Source organism: Salvelinus alpinus, chromosome 3 (genome assembly GCF_045679555.1).
Source record: "Salvelinus alpinus chromosome 3, SLU_Salpinus.1, whole genome shotgun sequence".
Lineage (NCBI taxonomy): Eukaryota > Metazoa > Chordata > Actinopteri > Salmoniformes > Salmonidae > Salvelinus > Salvelinus alpinus.
In genome coordinates, this window is record NC_092088.1 from 63,178,028 (window position 1) to 63,201,489 (window position 23,462).

General features: G+C 44.1%; 1 protein-coding gene across 1 annotated transcript; it reads left to right on the forward strand.

The window, feature by feature from the left end:
• Positions 1–610: 610 nt before the first annotated feature.
• On the forward strand, positions 611–21,124 carry LOC139571099 (mitoferrin-2-like). Its single transcript, XM_071393648.1, has 4 exons — positions 611–1,378; positions 12,798–13,026; positions 17,627–17,683; positions 18,568–21,124. Exons 1-4 carry the CDS (start codon positions 1,028–1,030, stop codon positions 19,143–19,145), a joined length of 1,215 nt encoding a protein of 404 aa, XP_071249749.1. The 5' UTR covers positions 611–1,027; the 3' UTR covers positions 19,146–21,124.
• The last annotated feature ends 2,338 nt before the right edge of the window (positions 21,125–23,462 follow it).

The following is a 23,462-nucleotide window of genomic DNA, read 5'->3' on the forward strand; positions in this document are numbered from 1 at the left end:
TCATCTGAGACCAGCTACCCAGACAGCTGATGAAATTGAGGAGTATTTCTGTATGTAATAAAGCCCGTTGGTGAGGTAAAACTCATTCTGATTGGCTGGGTCTGGCTCCCACCCATGGCTACGCCCCTGCCCAGTCATGTGAAATCCATAGATTAGGGTCTAATGAATTCATTTCAATTAACTGATATCTTATTATGAACTGTAACTCAGTCAAATCGTTGAAATTGTTGCATGTTGCATTTATATAACAGTATATAAATAAACTAAACTACATCCTTGAAAAGAAAGGTAAGTGGAAATACATACAATTACGCTAGCACTATTGAATGAATAATAAGAAACGTTGCCATCTGTTGCATCTCAATAAACCCAAGATATAGTCTTATATCACAAAGGAGACATGGGAAAAGAATAGAGTAAATAAGGTTGCCTTTGGTTGAGTTGACTACCGGTATTATACATTCCATCTGGCCGTATTTGTTTTTGAGCAGAAGTTGCGACCTAGTCATGACCTATTGTCCTTGACAAGCTTTCCCAGGCTAATACCATGGGTAGGCTACTACGCCTCAGAGGGGAGAAAAAAACAACGGCGTCAACCGAGTTATCCAATCATAACATCGTTTTTTTTATTCTGTTCCCGCCTTCTTTAGAGGTTGTTATCCAAGAACACAACTTTTGAAACCTGTCAACTTGTAATATACATTGATTAACAAAATAGCATGTATTAGAAAATATTTGTTATGAGCCATTTCAAATCACACACACATCATTTATATTTGAGAAAAATCTATAATAGGTCGAAATTCTGTCAATGGGCGGTTCCCATTTCCTCCAGCGTCAAACGGTCAGAGTGTGTCCCAAACACTGCGTGGTGTTGTCCGCCCTGGGGACTGAGGCCAGGAGTGGAAACTGTTCGACCGGTAAACATCTGGGACGGGAATGTAAAAAAAACTAACTACAAACGGGAACACGAAATCGCTTTAAACGGAGTGCCATTTGGGCATAAAGACTGTCCATCGTGTTTCCAATGGAAGCGGATGGTTTATTGAGAAGACGTCGGATGACAGCAGAGAGAGCAGGCGGGGACGCCGGGGTTGCTGGAGCCTCAGCCGGCGCAGAGGTCCGATGGCTCGGGGGAAGGATATGGGGAGTGTCGGAGAGCCTCGTTGGGAGTTTGTCTCCCAGGATCGGAGGCGAGGCCGAGATTAAGAGTGTAATTCAGTTCAGTGGCGGCCCCCCTGAAGTAACGTTAGCAGATACTTCAGAACCCGACTATGAAGGTTTGCCGCAGGGCGCTTCGACCAGCACCCACATGGTTGCAGGAGCAGTGGCTGGGATCATGGAGCATTGCCTGATGTTCCCCATCGACTGTGTCAAGGTAACGTGGTAGGCTATGCTGGGCTAGCGTTTAGACGTAAACTAGTTGTAACTAACTGATATTGGAAATTGGGCACATGAGGGTTGGACATTCCTTTGGCTCGTCATGACATGTGGCTTCAACTTGTCAATAAGTTTGGCAGGTCTCAACACAGACGAGGCAAGGTCGAACCGGACAGGCTTGCATTTCAGCTAGGAAACTAATTTAACATGCCAATTAACTCTCATCCACTGCGAATTATTTAGTCGGCATAATTTCGGTAGTCGGTTAATAACTTTGGCGTACAGGATGTAATTGGAGTTAATATGAAAACTTTTAGCGAACAGTGTATGTTGCAGTTGTTAGCATCACCTGCTTAGTTAAAAAGCCATTTCAGCTAACGTTAGCTAACTAACCAAACCAACAAGGTCGGCCTGTGCATCAGCTCGAGCCTGGGGGTCAATGTTGATTAGCTAGTAGCAAGCGAGCTAGCCCCTACTAGATAATAGGTTAGGCTTATCAGTTTGACAATGAATGTTAGCTAGCTACTTTATTCCGTATTTTCATGGGCAAATTTTGGAAGCTATTTTGATACTTCTAAAATGAAACGAGAAGTTGTGTTATTTGCTTTGAGGAAGGAGCCAGTTGGCACGAAGCAGCACGTGTGCCCCTCCTGTACATACAAGTCAAGGCATAACGTTACCAATGTACAGCGCATTGATAGCCGGGACAGCGCTATTTACATACTAGTACATACTACTATTAACTACTTCCCTGTATTTCGGAACGTTCACCCTATTCAAGAAGAGAACCCATAGGTGGGTGAAACTATCTTCTGTCAAAATAGTCTACACTTTGCAGCACCAAAAACATAGCCGAGCTTTTAACTAGGCAGAGAATGCATTAACGCTGGTGTGGTCTTCTAAGGCAATGTTAACTGCTGCCTGGCTAGCAGGATTTAGGTGGGGTGGAACTGTTCATTGTTTACGGAAAATACAGGACTAGATGTTCTGGGATTAAGAGTACAATGCTACTATGTTGTGCTAATTCTGGCTGACAAGTTTGCTCTACCACTGCACACATTTAAGAAAAGTTATGTTATCATAAGACTATAAATTAGTTTAGGATTATGTACTTAGCTGGGATGACTCGGGTGTTATGTAAACAAGAGATGATAAATTACATTGGTCTGTGCAGTTTTGACAAGCCCACTCAATGATTTAGATATACTCTGTAAAGGGCTGTAGCCCATGAGCCATGCCAATGTCTGGTTTCTTCCCATCTTGTGGTCCCTGTTGAGCAGGGGTCTCCAACCCTGTTCCTGGAGAGCTACCCTCGTGTATTGTTTCGCTCCAACCCCAGTTGTAACTAACCTGTTTCACCTTATCAACCAGCTAATTATTAGAATCGGGTGTGCTTGAAGAGCCCTGCTGTAGAGATAGTCATGAGTTGGTCCTTGATTGAAATGATTGTTTACTGCTATGCAGAGACAGATCAACAGCGTGAGAGTGGTATGGTAGGTAGGGAGAGGAGTCAACTGTTTGTGGCAGGTGGGAGAGCAGGGCTCTCTCAGAACAAAGCAGAGATTCATCTTCTTTCCCAGCTGTAGTTCCCACCTCTGCTCCAAGTGCTGTGCAAACAACTTGGGCTGTGTCTCAATAGTCAGAAGTGGCTTCCTCTCCCTGTCTCCTCTCTTTTCAATGACATGAAAGGACAGTTGAAACAAAGGATGTTCCCAGTGTGCATCCAGTCATCATGTTCCTTTCACATATACTGTGTTTTCAGATCCGTACAAACGGTGGAGAGGAAGCAAGGATGTATCTTTAGAGTTTTGAGGTGCAGCCCAGACAGTGAAATTGTCTGCCTGCTGGGGAAGGGCAGCCTGAGCTAGATGCTACACAGACTTACAGATCTATAAATCATGTCACCTGTCAAACAACATGGCATTAACTGGCCCTACTTTTAAACACATTACCAGATCTGTACAGATGGAGGAGACCTAGCTCAAGCTGACAGCTGACCCCAGTGGACTAGCACTGACACAAACACAGTTAAAAATCCTTGTAAAATAGCTTGCAGGGGTTGTGACAGATTGCACAGTAGAGATAATGTCGTAACTTGTTGTTTACACTCAATCCAAAGGTTGAGATTAGACATGCTCTTTCCGGGCAAGCTCTCTGCAATACAAAACCATACCAAAGGCTACATTTTTTTATTTAAATGTTATATAACTAGGCAAGTCAGTTAAGAATAAATTCTTATTTACATTGACAGCCTACCAAAAGGCCTCCTGCTGGGATTAAAAATATTGGCCAAAACGCACATCACGACAATAGAGACTCTACATAAAGAGAGACATAAGACAACATAGAATGGTAGCAACACAACATGACAACCACATGGTAGAAACATAACATTGTAGCAGACAACAGCACAAAGGGCAAGAAGGTAGAGACAACAATACATCACGCGAAGCAGCCACAACTGTCAGTAAGAGTCCATATACAGTACCAGTCAAATGTTTGGACACTCATTCAAGGGTTTTCTTTATTTGTACTATTTTCTACATTGTAGAATAATAGTGAAGACAACACTATGAAATAACATATGGAATCATGTAGTAACCAAAAAAGTATTAAACAAATCATATCTTTGAGATTCTTCAAAGTATCCACACTTTGCCTTGATGACAGCTTAAAATTAAATGTTATTGGTCACATACACATGGTTAGCAAATGTTATTGGTCACATACACATGGTTAGCAAATGTTATTGTGAGTGTAGCAAAATGCTTGTGCTTCTAGTTCCGACAGTGCGGCAATATCTAACAAGTAATCTAACAATTCCACAACTGCCTTAATACACACAAATCTAAGTAAAGGGATGGATTAAGAATATGTACGTATAAATATATGGATGAGCAATGACTGACCGGCATAGGCAAAATACAATAGATGGTATAAAATACAGTATATACATATGGGATGACTAATGCAAGATATGTAAACATTATTATTAAAGTGTAATTAAAAAAGTGACAAGTGATCCATTTGTTAGTGGCCAATGATTTCAAGTCTGTATGTAGGCAGCAGCATCTCTGTGTTAGTGATGGCTGTTAATCAATCAAATGTATTTATGAAGGCCTTCTTACATCAACTGATGTCACAAAGTGCTGTACAGAAACCCAGCCTAAAACCCCAAACGGCAAGCAATGCAGGTGTAGAAGCACGGTGGCTAGGAAAAACTCCCTAGAAAGGCCAGAACCTAGGAAGAAACCTAGAGAGGAACCAGGCTATGAGGGGTGGCCAGTCCTCTTCTGGCTGTGCCGGGTGGAGATTATAACAGAACATGGCCAAGATGTTCAAATGTTCATAGATGACCAGCAGGGTCAAATAATAATAATCACAGTGGTTGTAGAGGGTGCAAAAGGTCAGCATCTCAGGAGTTTTAAACAACAGTTCTGGTAGCACGTCCGGTGAACGGGTCAGGGTTCCATAGCCGCAGGTAGAACAGTTGAAACTGAAGCAGCAGCACGACCAGGTGGACTGGGGACAGCAAGGAGTCATCAGGCCAGGTAATCCTGAGGCATGGTCCTAGTCCTCTGAGAGAGGGAAAGAAAGAGAGACATAGAGAATTAGAGAGAGCATACTCAAATTCAAACAGGACACTGGATAAGGCAAGAGAAATACTCCAGATATAGCAGACTGACCCTAGCCCCCCGAGGCACAAACTGTTGCATCATAAATACTGGCGGCTGAGAACGGAGGTGTCGGAGACACTGGCCCTGTCCGACGATACCCCCGGACGGGGCCAAACAGGCAGGATATAACCCCACCCACTTTTCCAAAGCACAGCCCCCACACGACTAGAGGGATATCTCCAACCATCAACTTACCATCCTGAGACAAGGCAGGGTATAGCCCATGAAGATCTCCCCCACGGCACAACCCAAGGGGGGGGCACCAACCCGGACAAGAAGATCACGTCAGTGACTCAACCCACTCAAGTGACGCACCCCTCCTAGGGATGGCATGGAAGAGCACCAGTACGCCAGTGACTCAGCCCCTGTAATAGGGTTTGAGGCAGAGAATCCCAGTGTAGAGATGGGAAACGGCCAGGCAGAGACCGCAAGGTGGTTCGTTGCTCCAGTGCCTTTCCGTTCACCTTCACACTCCTGGGCCAGACTACACTCAATCATAGGACCTACTGAAGAGATGAGTCTTCAATAAAGACTTAAAGGTTGAGACCGAGTCTGCGTCTCTCACATGGATAGGCAGACCATTCCATAAAAATTTAGCTCTATAGGAGAAAGCCCTGCCTCCAGCTGTTTGCTTAGAAGTTCTAGGGACAGTAAGGAGGCCTGTGTCTTGTGACCGTAGCGTACGTGTATGTATGTACGGCAGGACCAAATCGTAAAGATAGGTAGGAGCAAGCCCATGTAATGCTTTGTAGGTTAGCAGTAAAACCATGAAATCAGCCCTTGCCTTAAGGAAGCCAGTGTAGAGGCTAGCATTGGAGTAATATGATCACATTCTTTGGTTCTAGTCAAGATTCTAGCAGCCGTGTTTAGCACTAACTGAAGATTATTTATTGCTTTAGCCGGAAAGTAGAGGGTTGCAGTAGTCTAACTTAGAAGTGACAAAAGCATGGATACATTTTTCTGCATAATTTTTGGACACAAAGTTTCAGATTTTTGCGCTGTTATGCAGATGGAAAAAAGCTGTCCTTAAAACAGTCTTGATATATGTTTGTTAAAAGAGAGAGAAGGGTCCAGAGAAACGCTGAGGTCCTTCACAGTTTTATTTGAGACGACTGTACAACCATCAAGATGAATTGTCAGATCCAACAGAAGATCTCTTTGTTTCTTGGGACCTAGAACTAGCATCTCTGTTTTGTTCGAGTTTAAAAGTAGAACATTTGCCACCATCCACTTCCTTATGTCTGAAACACAGGCTTCCAGGTAGGGCAATTTTGGGGATTCACCATGTTTCATCGAAATGTACAGCTGTGTTTTGTCCGCACAGCAGGGAAAGTTATCATTCAGAAACATAATGTTTTCACTTAGAAGTAAAATATATAGAAAAAACAATAGTGGTCCTAAAACGGAGCCTTGAGGAAGATTGAAATTTACAGTTGATTTCTCAGAGGACAAACCATCTACAGAGACAAACTGATATCTTTCCGACAGATAAGATCTAAACGAGGCCAGAACTTGTCTGTGTAGACCAATTTGAGTTTCCAATCTCCAAAAGAATGTGGTGATCGATTGTATCAAAAGCATCACGAAGGTCTAGGAGCTTAGGACAGATGCAGAGCCTCGGTCTGACGCCATTAAAGGGTAATTTACCACCTTCACAAGTGCAGTCTGTGCTATGATGGGGTCTTAAACCAGACTGAAGCGTTTCGTATACATTGTTTGTCTTCAGGAAGGCAGTGATTTGCTGCACAACACGTTCTACATTTGTTTTGAGCGGAATGGGAGATTCGATATAGGCCCATCATTTTTAATATTTTCTGGGTTAAGGTTTGGCTTTTTCAAGAGGCTTTATTACTGCCACTTTTAGTGAGTTTGGTACACATCCGGTGGATAGAGAGCCGTTTATTATGTTCAACATAGGAGGGCCAAGCACAGGAAGCAGCTCTTTCAGTAGTTTAGTTGGAATAGGGTCCAGTATGCAGCTTGAAGGTTTAGAGGCTATGATTATTTTCATCAATGTGTCAAGAGATATAGTATTTTTTTTAAACTTGAGTGTCTCCCTTGATCCTAGGTCCTGGCAGAGTTGTGCAGACTCAAGACAACTGAGCTTTGGAGGAATACGCAGATTTAAAGAGGAGTCCATAATTTGCTTTCCAATGATCATGATCTTTTCCTCAAAGAAGTTCATGAATTTATCACTGCTGAAGTGAAAGCCATCCTCTCTTTTGGAATGCTGCTTTTTAGTTAGCTTTGTGACAGTATAAAAAATAAATGTAGGATTGTTCTTATTTTCCTCAATTAAGTTGGAAAAATAGGATGATCGAGCAGCAGTGAGGGCTCTTCGATACTGCATGGTAATGTCTTTCCAATCTAGTCGGAAGACTTCCAGTTTGGTGTAGCGCCATTTCAGTTCCAATTTTCTGGAAGCTTGCTTCGGAGCTCGGGTATTTTTTGTATACAAGGGAAGTAGTTTCTTATGACAAATGTTTTTTTTTTTAGGTGTGCGACTGAATCTAGGGTATTACGCAAGGTTAAATTGAGTTCCTCAGTTAGGTGGTTAACTGATTGTTGTACTCTGACGTCCTTGGGTAGGTGGAGGGAGTCTGGAAGGGCATCTAGGAATGTTTGGGTTGTCTGAGAATTTATAGCACGTCTTTTGATGATCCTTGGTTGGGGTCTGAGCAGATTATTTGTTGCGATTGCAAACGTAATAAAATGGTGGTCCGATAGTTCAGGATTATGAGGAAAAACATTCAGATCCACAAAATGTATTCCACGGGACAAAACTAGGTCCAGAGTATGACTGTGGCAGTGAGTAGGTCCGGAGACATGCTGGACAAAACCCACTGAGTCGATGATGGCTCTGAAAGCCTTTTGGAGTGGGTCTGTGGACTTTTCCATGTGAATATTAAAGTCACCCAAAAATTTTAATATTATCTGCCATGACTGCAAGGTCTGATAGGAATTCAGGGAACTCAATGAGGAATGCTGTTTATGGCCCAGGAGGCCTGTAAACAGTAGCTATAAAAAGTGATTGAGTAGGCTGCATAGATTTCATGACTAGAAGCTCAAAAGACGAAAACACTGTTTTTTTTGTAAATTAAAATTTGCCATCGTAAATGTTAGCAACACCTCCGCCTTTGCGGGATGCGTGTGGAATATGGTCACTAGTGTAACCAGGAGGTGAGGCCTCATTTAACACAGTAAATTCATCAGGCTTAAGCCATGTTTCAGTCAGGCCAATCACATCAAGATTATGATCAGTGATTAGTTAATTGACTATAACTGCCTTGGAAGTGAGTGATCTAACATTAAGTAGCCCTATTTTGAGATGTGGGATATCACTATCTCTTTCAATAATGACAGGAATGGAGGAGGTCTTTATTCCAGTGAGATTTGCTAAGGTGAACACCGCCATGTTTAGTTTTGCCCAACCTAGGTCGAGGCCCAGACACGGTCTCAATGGGGATAGCTGAGCTGACTACACTGACTGTGCTAGTGGCAGACTCTACTAAGCTGCCTGGCTGGCTAACAGCATGCTGCCTGGCTGGCTAACAGCATGCTGCCTGGCTGGCTAACAGCATGCTGCCTGGCTGGCTAACAGCATGCTGCCTGGCTGGCTAACAGCATGCTGCCTGCCTGGCTAACAGCCTGCTGCCTGGCCTGCACCCTATCTCATTGTGGAGCTAGAGGAGTCTCTATGTTCGTAGATAAGATGAGAGCACTCCTCCAGCTAGGATGGAGTCCGTCACTCCTCAGCAGGCCAGGCTTGGTCCTGTTTGTAGGTGAGTCCCAGAAAGAGGGCCAATTATCTACAAATTCTATCTTTTGGCAGGGGCAGAAAACTGCTTTCAACCAGCGATTGAGTTGTGAGACTTACGGGGAGTAATGAGCTCTACAGCTAACTGGGAGGGGGCCAGAGACAATTACTTGATGCCGACACATCTTTCTAGCTGATTCACACGCTGAAGCTATGTTGCGCTGATGGCCTTGAGATAGAAGTTATTTTTCAGTCTCTCAGTCCCAGCTTTGATGCACCTGTACTGACCTCGCCTTCTGGATGGTAGCAGGGTGAACAGGCAGTCGCTCGGGTGGTTGTTGTCCTTGATGATCTTTTTGGCCTTCCTGTGACATCGGGTGCTATAGGTGTCCTGGATAGCAGGTAGTATGCCCCCGGTGATGCGTTTTGCACACTCTTGGCATTCTCTCAACCAGCTTCATGAGGTAGTCACCTGGAATACATTTCAATTAACAGGTGTGCCTTGTTAAAAGTTAATTTGTGTCATTTCTTTCCTCCTTAATGCATTTGAGCCAATCAGTTGTGTTGTGACAAGGTAGTGGTGGTATACAGACAATAGCCCTATTTGGTAAAAGACCAAGTCCATATTATGGCAAGAACAGCTCAAATAAGCAAAGAGAAACAACAGTCCATCATTACTTCAAGACATGAAAGTCAGTCAATCTGGAAAATTTCAAGAACGTTCTTCAAGTGCAGTCGCAAAAAGCATCAAGCGCTATGATGAAACTGGCCTCATGAGGACCGCCACAGGAAAGGAAGATCCAGAGTTACCTCTGCTGCAGAGAATATGTTCATTAGAGTTTCCAGCCTCAGAAATTGAAGCCCAAATAAACTCAGCAAAACAAGAAACGTCCTCTCACTGTCAACTGCTTTTATTTATAACAAACTTAACGTGTAAATATTTGTATGGACATAACACGATTCAACAACTGAGACATAAACTGAACAAGTTCCACAGACATGTGACTAACAGAAATTGTATCTGTCCCTGAACAAAGGGGGGGTCAAAATCAAAAGTAACAGTCAGTATCTGGTGTGGCCACGAGCTGCATTAAGTACTGCAGTGCATCTCCTCCTCGTGGACTGCACCATATTTGCCAGTTATTGCTGTGAGATGTTACCCCACTCTTCCACCAAGGCACCCGCAAGTTCCCGGACATTTTTGGGGGGAATTGGTCTCACTGCACCGTCCGATCCAACAGGTCCCAGACGTGCTCAGTGAGATTGAGATCCGGGCTCTTCGTTGGCCATGGGAGAACACTGACATTCCTGTCTTGTGGGAAATCACACACAGAACGAGCAGTATGGCTGGTGGAATTGTCATGCTGGAGGGTGATGTCAAATGAGCCTGCAGGAAGGTTACCACATGAGGGAGGAGGATGTCTTCCCTGTAACGCACAGCGTTGAGATTGCCTGTAATGACAACAAGTTCAGTACGATGATGCTGTGACACACCGCCCCAGACCATGACGGACCCTCCACCTCCAAATCGATTCCTCTCCAGAGTACAGGCCTTGGTGTAAAGCTAATTTATTTGACGATAAACGCAAATCCGACCATCACCTCTGGTGAGACCAAACCGCGACTCGTCAGTGAAGAGCACTATTTGCCTGTCCTGTCTGGTCCAGCGACGGTGGGTTTGTGCCCATAGGCGACGTTGTTGCCGGTGATGTCTGGTGAGGACCTGCCTTACAACAGGCCTACAAGCCCTCAGTCCAGCCTCTGTCCGCAATAGGCTGACAGTCTGACCACTGATGGAGCGATTGTGTGTTCCTGGTGTATCTCAGGCAGTTGTTGTTGCCATCCTGTACCTGTCCCGCAGGTGTGATGTTCGGATGTACCGATCCTGTGCAGGTGTTGTTACACGTGGTCTGCCACTGCGAGGACGATCAGCTGTCTGTCCTGTCTCCCTGTAGCGCTGTCTAAGGTGTCTCACAGTACGGACAATACATTTTATTTCCCTGGCCACATCTGCAGTCCTCAGGCATGCTGCAGAAGACATAAGGTAAGTTCACGCAGATGAGCAGTGACCCTGGGCATCTTTCTTTTGGTGTTTTTCAGAGTCAGTAGAAAGGCCTCTTTAGTGTCCTAAGTTTTCATAACTGGGTCCTTAATTGCCTACTGTAAGCTGTTGGTGTCTTAACGACCGTTCCACCGGTGCATGTTCATTAATCGTTTATGGTTCATTGAACAAGCATGGGAAACAGTGTTTAAACCCTTTACAATGAAGATCTGTGAAGTTCATTCGTAAAAATCCAATTATCTTTGAAAGACAGGGTCCTGAAAAAGGAACATTTCTTTTTTTGCTGAGTTTAAATGCATCACAGAGTTCAAGTAACAGACACATCTCAACACCAACTGTTCAGAGGAGACTGTGTGAATCAGGCCTTCGTGGTCGAATTGCTGCTAAGAAACCACAACTAAATATCACCAATAAGAAAAGACTTGCTTGGCCCAAGAAACACGAGCAATGGACATTAGATCGGTGTATATCTGTCCTTTGGTCTGATGATTCCAAATTTGAGATTTTTGGTTCCAACCGCTGTGTCTTTGTGAGACGCAGAGTAGGGGAATGGATGATCTCCGCATGTGTAGTTCCCACCATGAAGCATGGTGGAGGTGCTTTGCTGGTGACACTGTCAGTGATTTATTTAGAATTCAAGGCACACTTAACCAGCATGCACTCTGCAGCGATACACCATCCCATCTGGTTTGCACTTAGTCCCACTATCATTTGTTTTTCAGCAAGACAATGACCCAACACATCTCCAGGCTGTGTGAGGGCTATTTAACCAAGAAGGAGAGTGATGGAGTGCTGTATCAGATGACCTGGCCTTCACAATCACCTGACCTCAACCCAACTGAGATGGTTTGGGATGAGTTGGACAGCAGAGTGAAGGAAAAGTAGCCAGCAAGTACTCAGCATATGTGGGAACTCCTTCAGTACTGTTGGAAAAGCATTCCAGGTGAAGCTGGTTGAGTAAATGCCAAAAGTGTGCAAAGCTCTCAAGGCAAAGGGTGGCTGCTTTTGAAGAATCAAACATTTTAAATATTTTGATTTAACACTTTTTTTGTCAGGGCTGTGTTATTGCATAGTGTTGATGTCTTCACTGCTATTCTACAATGTATAAAATGGTAAAAATAATGAAAAACCCTTGAATGAGTAACTGTGTCCAAACTTTTGACTGTTACTGTGTATACCTGTGTCAGGGCCGAGGGAACTGTTTTCATTTAATTTCACTTTTATTCACAGATTAGTCATATTGTGACGTTTACATCAAATATATTGCAGGAAAGACCTTTTCAAGATGGCAGCAATCTGCGAAGATACATGTAAATCTCTTACAGGGCTAGAATTCCACAGCCTATAACGGTGGCCCGAGGCCCTGTACATTTCCTTGAAAGCGTGCACACACCAGTGCAGAAAACAATCTGCATGTGAGAGCCCAGGGCCTCCTTTGCTTGTGGTGATGTGGTCATTCTTAGAAGACCCTCTGCCTCTCACAGCACTAGATGTACTGTGAGAGGATGAATCCTGACACTGGCCCAACGATAAGGATTGTGTGTGGAGTCAGGTTGTTTGAGTGTTGCTGGTGGGACAGATGCTTACAGGAAGTCAGCTTTTGTCCCTCTCTGACCCTGGGTCTCGTTATTCAACACTTCCTTCTATTCAACTGGGCGTGGGCATGACTACTCAACATTTTCAAAATATTTAGCGGGTGGAAGGTATAAGCACTGACTTATTACTTACTGTGTTTTGATTGGTTAGCAGTGTATTCATCCCATCTCTGCTCAGATTTCATTGGTTGTTAACATGGTAGTTCTCAAATTTTAAGTTAAATGTTATGGTTGCAGTAAGGTTAGGTATGGCGGGAAGTTTATGGTTAGGTTATGAATAGGGTAACCAGTAGGTGTGTGACCTCTAACCTCTCTTCCCTGTGTAGACGCGTATGCAGAGCCTACAGCCTGAGCCTGCTGCCCGTTACCGGAATGTGATGGATGCTCTTCGGCGAATCATAACCACCGAGGGTGTATGGCGACCAATGAGAGGGCTGAATGCCACAGCTGTGGGGGCGGGTCCGGCGCACGCCCTCTACTTCGCCTGCTACGAGAAACTGAAGAAAAGTCTGGGTGACATCATCCACCCCGGGGCTAACAGCCATCTGGCCAACGGTATACCAGGAAAACACACACACACACATTCAAATCACACACTAGCACATGCACACACCAATCCTATACTTCTCTGCAACCACTCTTTGGATTACTTGTTGACTTCCTGGAAAGATAACTATATGACATTGTTTTTTCTAGTAAATGCTAGCAGTTCATTTGGTTTTTCCAATATTCTATTTTTAGCAACTCAAGCAAGTAGTGAAGATTCAATGAAACTATTTTGCTGTATTTTTACAGCTATGTTGCTGTAGTCCTGTAGAGATAATCTCTAACACACTGCAGAGAGAGAGGGATAGAAGACCCCCTTCTCCCCTGGACACTAAGTGGATGTTGCTCGGACTAACCTAGATGAACCTTGCTCTCAGACACTGAGTTATGTGTGTGGGTGAGTCAGCCTGCCAGTTCTAACAGCTGGAGCAGAGTGGCGGGAGAGTGGTGGTGCCACACCCTTAATACCCCCATCCCCTGGACAGTAGAGGGGACAAATGCCTGCGCTATACTTCAGGCTCTCTCATACCCAGTACAGTAAGCAGGCCCTAAGAACCTGGTTCCTCTCTAGGTTTCTTCCTAGGCTCCTGCCCTCTAGGGAGTTTTTCCTAGCCACTCTGCTTCTCCATTGCTCTTTGGGGTTTTAGGCTGGGTATCTGTATAGCACTTTGTGACAACTACTGATGTAAAAAGGGCTTTATAAAAGACATTTGATTTGACTGAATCTAACTTGTTGGGCCACCTGCCAGTGTGATAAACATCACCAGCCACTCAGGTGGTGGATCAGCTGTTGGCCGGGGCTAATTCCGTCCCAGCAGGGCAGTAGGAGGGATATCTTTCTGGCCATGGAGCTGATCTGACATTGTCTGTATGCTCTCTGAGGTCAGAGTTCTGCAGAGTCAGCCAGGTCCACAAATAGACCAGGGCCTCTGACTGACTACATACCATGCTACGGTGTCCAGGTCCACGCTACAGACATGCGTCAGAAAAAGGTTTTTAATCTGAGCACTGCTGCGTGAGGAGAGAGGCTGGCACTATTGCTGCAGCTGAGGAGGGGGCCGTGTGTGAGCGATGGGAGCGAGCCACAGAGGTATAAAAGAAGTGGGGACCATCCGTTGTTTTCAACATAATCTGCTCGCGTTTGCATGCAGCGATTTATGGACCGTCTATATCCGGGTTGCATCCGGTTTACATGGCCCAACTTCACATGCGCACTTTCACTCAGTGTGCACAGGGAGCAGCGACGACGTCATCCAAATACATGTCAGACATTGGATGAAGATAAAATGTTAATCTTCGGCTGTGAGTGATTTTTTTTTGGGGGGGGGGGGGGCTTCATCAACAATTATTTGTCTGACTATAGCTGGCTAGGCTAATTAAGGCCACATGCTGCGCTTTCTCCCCAACCCCATTCAGATAAAACAACAGCCTACTTGTTGGTTGCTTGTTGTAGTCTACTCATTCTCACTTTAAATTCTGTAATTTTTTTCCAATTTGCATTTGGTGTACTCTCATTGCATTGCATAAGCTTTGATTGGCCAACATAAACAAGCTACACACGTGAAGGGTGCATGTCATAAAAACAACATTGAAAAGTTAATTTTATTATATTGAACAAAATATAAACGCAACATGCAACAATTATAAGTTCATACAAGGAAATTGGTCAATTTAAATAAATTAGGCCCTAATCTATGGATTTCACGTGACTGGGAATACGGATATGCATCTATTGGTCACAGATGTCTTAAAAAAAAGATGGGAATATGAATCAGAAAACCTGTCAGTATCTGGTGTGACCACCATTTTGACTCATGCAGCGCAACACATCTCCTTCACACAGAGTTTATCAGGCTGTTGATTGTGGCCTGTGGAATGTTGTCCCACTCCTCTTCAATGGCTGTGCGAAGTTGCTGGATATTGGTGGGTACTGGAACATGCTGTTGTACACGTCGTTCCAGAGCATCCCAAACATGCTCAATTAGTAATATGTCTAGTGAGTATGCAAGCCATGGAAGAACTGGGGCATTTTCAGCTTCCAGGAATTGTGTACAGATCCTTGTGTCATTATCATGCTAAAACATGAGGTGATGGCGGAGGATGAATGGCATGACAATGAGCCTCCGGATCTCATCACGGTAGTCAAATTACCATCGATAAAATGCAATTGTCTTCGTTGTCCATAGCTTATGCCTGCACAAACAGTTGAAGTCGGAAGTTTACATACACTTAGGTTGGGGTCATTAAAACTTGTTTTTCAACCACCCCACAAATTTCTTGTTAACAAACTATAGTTTTGGCAAGTCGGTTAGGACATCTACCTTGTGCATGACACAAGTAATTTTCCCAACAATTGTTTAGACTAATTATTTCACTTATAACTCACTGTATCACAATTCCAGTGGTCCAGAAGTTTACACACACTAAGTTGACTGTGCCTTTTTAAACAGCTTGGAAAATTCCAGAATATTATGTCATAACTTTAGAAGCTTCTGACAGTCTGGTTCATCCTTGGGGGCAATTTCCAAATGGCTAAAAGTGCCACGTTGATCTGTAAAAACAATAGTACGCAAGTATAAACACCATGGGACCACGCAGCCGTCATACCGCTCAGGAAGGAGACTTGTTCTGTCTCCTAGAGATTAACATATATTGGTGCAAAAAGTGCAAATCAATCCCAGAACAACAGCAAAGGACCATGTGAAGATGCTGGAGGAAACAGGTACAAAAGGATCTATATCTACAGTAAAACTAGTCCTATATCGACATAACCTGAAAGGCTGCCCAGCATGGAAGAAGCCACTGCTCCAAAACCGCCATAAAAAAGCCAGACTACGGTTTGCAACTGCACATAAGGACAAAGATCGTACTTTTTGGAGAAATCTCCTCTGGTCTGATGAAATAAAAATAGAACTGTTTGCCATAATGACCATTGTTATGTTTGGAGGACAAAGGGGGAGGCTTGCAAGCCGAAGAACACCATCAAAACGGTGAGGCACGTGGGTGGCAGCTTCATGTTGTGGGGGTGCTTTGCTGCAGGAGGGTCTGGTGCACTTCACAAAATAGATGGCTTCATGGGGATGGAAAATTATGTGGATATATTGAAGCAACATCTCAAGACATCAGTCAGGAAGTTTAAGCTTGGTTGCAAATGGGTCTTCCAAATGGACAATGACCCCAAGCATACTTCCAAAGTTGTGGCAAAATGGCTTAAGGACAACAAAGTCAAGGTATTAGAGTGGCCATCACAAAGCCCTGACCTCAATCCTATAGAAAATTTGTGGGCAGAACTGAAAAAGCGTGGGCGAGCAAGGAGGCCTACAAACCTGACTCGGTTACACCAGCTCTGTCAGTAGGAATGGGCCAAAATTCACCCAACTTATTGTGGGAAGCTTGTGGAAGGCTACCTGAAACGTTTGACCCAAGATAAACAATTTAAAGGATATGCTATCAAATACTAATTGAGTGTATGTAAACTTCTGACCCACTGGGAATGTGATGAAATAAATAAAAGCTGAAATCATTCTCTCTACTATTATTCAGGCATTTCACATTCTTAAAATAAAGTGGTGATCCTAACTGACCTAAGACAGGGAATTTTTACTAGGATTAAATGTCAGGAATTGTGAAACTGAGTTTGAATGTAAGGTGTATGTAAACTTCCAACTTCATCTGTACCTATCTCATCGATCAGAAGACTGCCGCTTACTGGAAGTTTTTTTTTTATGCACCATTCTTGGTAAACCCTAGACACTGCCGTGCGTGAAATGCCCAGGTGGTCAGTCATTTCTGATATACTAGATCCGGCGTGCCTGGCACCGACGATCATTCCACCAAAACTCAATCGCTTCGGTCACTCGTTTTGCCTATGCTAACGTTCAATCGAACAGTAACTGAATGCCTCTGCCTGTCTGCCTGCTTGTTTTATAAGCCATGGCCATGTGACTCATTGTCTGTAGGAGCGACCCATTTTCATGAAAGTGGTGGTGTACCTAAAACTGTCCGGTGAGTGTATATCCTTGTATGTAACAATGCCAAATTGGATTTTTTAATTTAATTGAGAAAAAGCTTTTTCATTGTTAAAATAGTTCTATAATTTTTTCGCTGAATGAATAATGAATAATCACAAGTATTCGAATACTAACGTCCGTTCCGACATTTGAATATTCAAATAACCTTGCACATCCCTAATTTGCACGACAAGAACATTTTTAATTTTGCTCAGACAAAGCTAGTACTAGAGATACTTGCTCTTTTTATCCCTGTATCTGTTCTCTGCTCTTTCTTTCTCTTCCCTTCTTCCCGGGTCAGCTGTCTGTCTCTTCTCTTCCCTCCTCCCTGGTTTCCAGGTCAGGGGAGAGGCAGGGTAAGACCTGCCCAGTAGAGGAAGGGATGTTTGACTCTGGTCCAGCAGGAGTGGTGATGGCCTGTTTTACCGCTAGGGAGAGCTAGAGCATTTTCTGTCATCTGGCCTCTCCTCACCCCTCTCTCCTCGTCTCTCCCTCTCCTCTACTCTTTCCTTCTCTGCAATCTTTCTCCTTTTATATCTCTGGTCTTTTCTGTCTCTCTCTCTCTGTGTGTTTAACCATTGAGTGTGTATGTGTTACAGGTGCGGCGGGGTGTGTGGCCACATTGCTTCATGACGCAGCCATGAACCCATCTGAAGGTAAATCTATCCATCTATAAATATCTTTCCCTCTCTTAAACCTGCTTTCTCGATCTCACACATGGCATGTATTCAGGTGACTGAGATGTTCTTTGCTGCAGATAAATGGCTGTAGCAGAGCTCCCTCTGCAGCTGTAGCTCCAGCCTGTTTACTCTGCACTGCTCGCTAGGGAGGGGAGGGCAAGGTGGAGTGGGAGACAGAGAGAAAGAGGGTAGGGTGGTGGGGAGGAGCAGTGCCAAGAATGAAATCGGAATAGAGACTGGGATAGGATTGAGGGAGCGAGCAGGGTTGAGAGGGGGGGGGAGAAAGATGCTCCCTTGGGTCCTGTCAACTTTGTATTGAACTCCACCACCATCTGTAGACTACAGCGGACTTTGATGGGTATCCTTCCACTGAAATGCCTGGACAGGTGATCCTCAGGCAGCTGTGGAGGCGAGGGACATAGGTGCTAGTCTCAGATTCCAAGGTAACGCCTGGGTCGCTGCTTTGAACTTCAGCAGTCTAAATAAAAATCTCTGTTAATGTCTTAATTAATCTGAACATCCTAATGCCCTCCTCAGCCTTGGAGTATGTTATGACTGCATTAAAAAAAAATATATATATATCTGGTCAATAATTTGTCTTTCTTTTTTATCCTCCGGGCTATGTTCTTGGTCCCTAATGATGGAAACACACCTGGCAATCCTCCCTTGCATCCCTCCAATCCTCCCCTCTACTCCTCCTCTTTACTCACCTATCCATCCCTTCCTTCCTCTCTGCCTCACTATCCCTTCTTTTTTCCTTTATACTGCCGCTCTCTTTCCCCCATTCCTCTACTGCCTGCATTCTCTTTCTTATGCTCTGTTCTGGCTATTCCTATCTGTTTTTCTCCCTCCCTGTCCAGTGGTGAAGCAGCGTTTGCAGATGTATAACTCTCCGTACCGAGGCGTGATGGACTGTGTGCGTGCCGTGTGGCAGAGAGAGGGCGCCGCAGCCTTTTACCGCTCCTACACCACCCAGCTCACCATGAACGTGCCTTTCCAGGTGCTCCACTTCATGACCTACGAGTCCCTCCAGGAGCTCCTCAACCCCCACAGACAGTACAACCTCTCCTCACACATGGTGTCTGGAGCCCTGGCCGGGGCCATTGCTGCTGCAGCCACCACCCCTCTGGATGTCTGCAAGACCCTGCTCAACACCCAGGAGTCCCTGGTGGGGCTCCCCGCTGCAGGCCAGGGTGGAGGTCAGGGGACACACAGACACATCACAGGCCTGGCCCATGCCTTCCGGACAGTGTACAGGCTGGGCGGCCTGCCTGGGTTCTTTAAAGGAGTCCAGGCCAGGGTGATCTATCAGATGCCCTCCACAGCCATCAGCTGGTCTGTCTATGAGTTCTTCAAGTACGGAATCACCAAGCACCAGCACGAGAAGAGGATAGCGCAGCGGAAGGAGGGAGGGAGAGAAGTAGAGAAGGAAAAATAAAGAAAATCCTCTTCATTCAGCCATCTCTCTTTGCCATCTCTTCCGTTTTCTCTCTATCAACCCCCTTCCTTTGCCCTTCGGAGCAAGCAGGTGTTCAGAGCAAGGGAGAATTGAGAGGAACAGTGGAGAGGAAGAATCGATACGCACATAAACCAACCAATACCCTCTTTACCCCGTTCAGACAGCCAATAAGAAAGAGACTTTCAGATGTGGTTCAACTAATAACATCCCTGCTAAACTGTTTGCAACTGAAAATTTACAATTTCCTATGAAAGTGAATATGTCATGTATTGACACTACTTTATCAACGCACATAAATGCTAACCAGAACAATTGTTGATTCTGTTTTGCTAGTCTCCAGTGAGTTTTGTTAAATATTTTGCTAATGAGTTTCCAATCCCTTTCATAAGAATTGTTGTGATGAATTTGACAACCGCTGTCCTAACTGTCCGTGTTAAAGGTAGACTCAGCAATATAACATCATTCTACACACCTGGGCCAATTCCTGCTGATAGAAATTAACAAAATTCCCTTATTGAGGTGCAGATTGAAAGAGCCATCAGATTTGGATTCGGTTTTTGTTGATATGTGTAAGCAGGAAGTGTCCCAGCTTTGTATGATGTTATATTGCGGAGTACCTGTAAAGTTAATTGTTGCGTTAACTGTATGTGGATGAGAATGTTGTTCACTGTAAACCCCACCAGGGGCCACTGTGCTCCTCTCAATAATGCTGGAGTAATAGAATATGATGAGGTGTGAGTGACAGTCTGCCTTTAGGGGGCGTTAGTGTTGCTTTGTAAACCCAGGCAATAGTTTATAGGCTTCAGGTACAAGTTGGCCTTAACCCCAGATCTAGAATCAGTTTGTCGTTTCTCAATTCTTATGTTAACTGTTGAGGGTATGAAAGAATATCTAATCCTAGACCAATGGTTAGGAGCAACTTCTACCTTTTTGCTTCAGAACTGGTAGAGACACAAAGGGAGTCCTCTCAAGGTTTGAAATCAGGAATTGCTCTCAAAATGGTTGCATACTATATATGTGAATTTAAATGAGACATTTTTTTTAATCGGATCAGATTTTATGTAAAATGCTGAAATAGACTTAATTTATTGCTGCCAGTATTTTGTAAAGTACGTTAACTCTCAATAGTTCCTCAGAATAGAGCTATTTTTGTATTGATTCTGGAACACAAAGAACTAACCTTTAGTTGGCTGACACCACTGTTCTAGATCCAAAGCGACATGATTGGCTTCTAGAAATAATTGCCATTTCATTGGCCAATAAACTCCATCCTGTCTTCTGATGTAAGGAGATGTTGTTTTCCCAGTTCTCACGTATTTTTGTATTTTTGTTTTGAGTAGCTCAAATTCTTGGATGGGATAACCTACACACACACTTCAATTTTCTGTCGGTTTAGAGTCACACCCTTGTTTTACCTAGACTGGCTGCCTGACTGTCCCAGTATTAACAAGTACACAAAGGTTTAGACAGGACAGGTTGGCTAAAGCAGAGACCAACAGGCATACACAAAGGATATGGATTCCCATGCATTAACAGCCAAATTCAAACTTCAGAACCATGTTTACATGATGGAATTTCATGAGAATCTCCTATTGGCATGGTTTACATAAAATATTGATGTTTACACACAGTCTTCATGTTTAGGGACGATTATGGAATGTTGGGTAACGATTAATTGTCATGGAAATAGCCACGGTTGTCATTTTTGTTGAAAGAAGTTTTGAGCTTGTAATCTTTAAACGTTGACTATGACCATGAATACAACACACTTCTGCAAAGTTTACACACTTATGTTTGTAAATTTAAGGTTCTCCTCCCGACCGTGCCGTGCTGCTCTTAAAATTATTACCAACATTACCCATTTCTTGTAAAACTGCTATTGGGTAACCACTGAACACAAACATATAAACGTGTGGCCCCATGTTTCATGAGCTGAAATAAAAAATTCCAGAAATGTTCTCATGTTGTGCACAAATTTGTTTACTTCCCTGTTAGTGAGCTTTTCTCCTTTGCCAAGATAATCCATCCACCTGACAGGTGTGACATAACAATAAGCTAATTACACAGCATGATCATTACCCATGTGTACCTTGTGCTGGGGACAATAAAAGGCCACTTTAAAATGTGCAGTTTTGTCACAACGCAATGCCACAGATGACTCAAGTTTTGAGGGAGCGTGCAATTGTCATGCTGACTTGCAGGGAATGTCCACCAGAGCTGTTGTCAGACAATTTAATATTAATTTCTCTACCATAAGCTGCATTCAGTGTCGTTTTAGAGAATTTGGCAGTACGTCCAACTGGCCTCACAACCCCAGACCACGTGTCACCATGCCAGCCAAGGACCTCCACAACAAGCGTCTTCACCTGCGGGATTGCCTGAGGGGGGGGACCAGTGCTGAGGAGCATTTCTGTATGTAATAAAGCCCTTTTATGGGGAAAACTAATCTGTTTGGCTGGGCCTGGCTCTGGAGTGGGTGGCCTATGCCCTACAAGGCCCACCCATGTCTGCACCCCTGCCCAGTTGTGAAATCCAGAGAATAGGGCCTAATTTATTTATTTAAATTGACTGATTTCCTTATATGAACTGTAACTCAGTAAAATCTTTGAAATTGTACTGTAGATACTGTATATCTACTTGAATATAAAGTTGAATCCTCCCTTCTCCTAAAATGAATTTATTAGGACAATACTTTATTTTAGTTCACGGTTACTGTTCATAATTGTCAGTTACATGATTATACAACAATTGTGCCAGCCCTACTCATGTTAGGGTTTGGCCCTGACTAACTAAAGGGTCAAGAAGGAAAGAGCTCATGTTGTAGAACTTCCAATGGTCCATTTAAAGGTTTCTGAACATGCCAAGTTTGTTTAATTAATAAGCTGTTCTAAAGACTAAAGGTTGAAGTTACCTTTAGACACATACACTACATGACCAAAAGTATGTGGACACCTGCTCGTCGAACATCTCATTCCAAAACCATGGGCATTAATATGGAGTTGGTCCCCCCTTTGCTGCTATAACAGCCTCCAATCTTCTGGAAAGGCTTTCCACTGGATGTTGGAACATTGCTACGGGGACTTGCTTCCATTCAGCCACAAGAGCATTGGTGAGGTCAGGCACTGATGTTGGGTGATTAGCCCTGTCTCGCTGTCGGAGTTCCAATTCATCCCAAAGGCATTCGATGGGGTTGAGGTCAGGGCTCTGTGCTTGCCAGTCAAGTTATTCCACACCAATCTCAAAAAACAATTTCTGTATGGACCTCGCTTTGTGCATGGGGGCATTGTCATGCTGAAACAGGAAAGGGCCTTCCCCAAACTGTTGCCACAAAGTTGGAAGCACAGAGTAATTTAGAACGTCATTGTATGCTGTAGCATTAAGATTTCCCTTCACTGAAAAACAGCCCCAGACCAATATTCTTCCTCCACCAAACTTCACAGTTGGCACTATGCATTGGGGCAGGTAGCGTTCTCCTGGCATCCGCAAAATCCAGATTTGTCCGTCAGACTTCCAGATGATGAAGCGTGATTCATCACTCCAGAGAACGTGTTTCCACTGCTCCAGAGCCCAATGGTAGCAAGCTTTACACCATTTAAGCCGACGCTTGGCAATGCGCATGGTGATCTTAGGCTTGTGTGCGGCTGCTCGGCCACGAAAACCCATTTCATGAAGCTCCCGACTAATAGTTATTGTGCTGACATTGCTTCCAGAGGCAGTTTGGAACTCAGTAGTGAGTGTTGCAACCGAGGACAGACGATTTTTACACGCTTCAGCACTCGGCGGTCTCGTTCTGTGAGCTTGTGTGGCCTACCGCTTTGCGGATGAGCCGCTGTTGCTCCTAGACGTTTCTACTTCACAATAACAGCACTTACAGTTGACCAGGGCAGCTCTAGCAGGGCAGAAATTTGACAAACTGACTTGTTGGAAAGGTGGCATCCTATGATGGTGCCACGTTGAAAGTCACTGAGCTCTTCAGTACAGGCCATTCTACTGCCAATGTTTGTCTATGGAGATTGCATGGCTGTATGCGCAATTATATACACCTGTCAGCAATGGGTGTGGCTGAAATAGCCAAATCCATGAATTTGAAGGGGTGTCCACATACCTCTGTATATATGTAGTGTAGCTCTATGATTAGCTTCCTCCCCAAAAATTCATGGGTGTAACATCGTCTACTCTGTTGTATATTATCAATCACATAAATGTATTGATTGATTGGTTTATTGATTGATTGATTAGGGACCTTGACACTGAGGGCGTGGATGATGAATGGAGCTGATCAGTCTTAAAGATCTC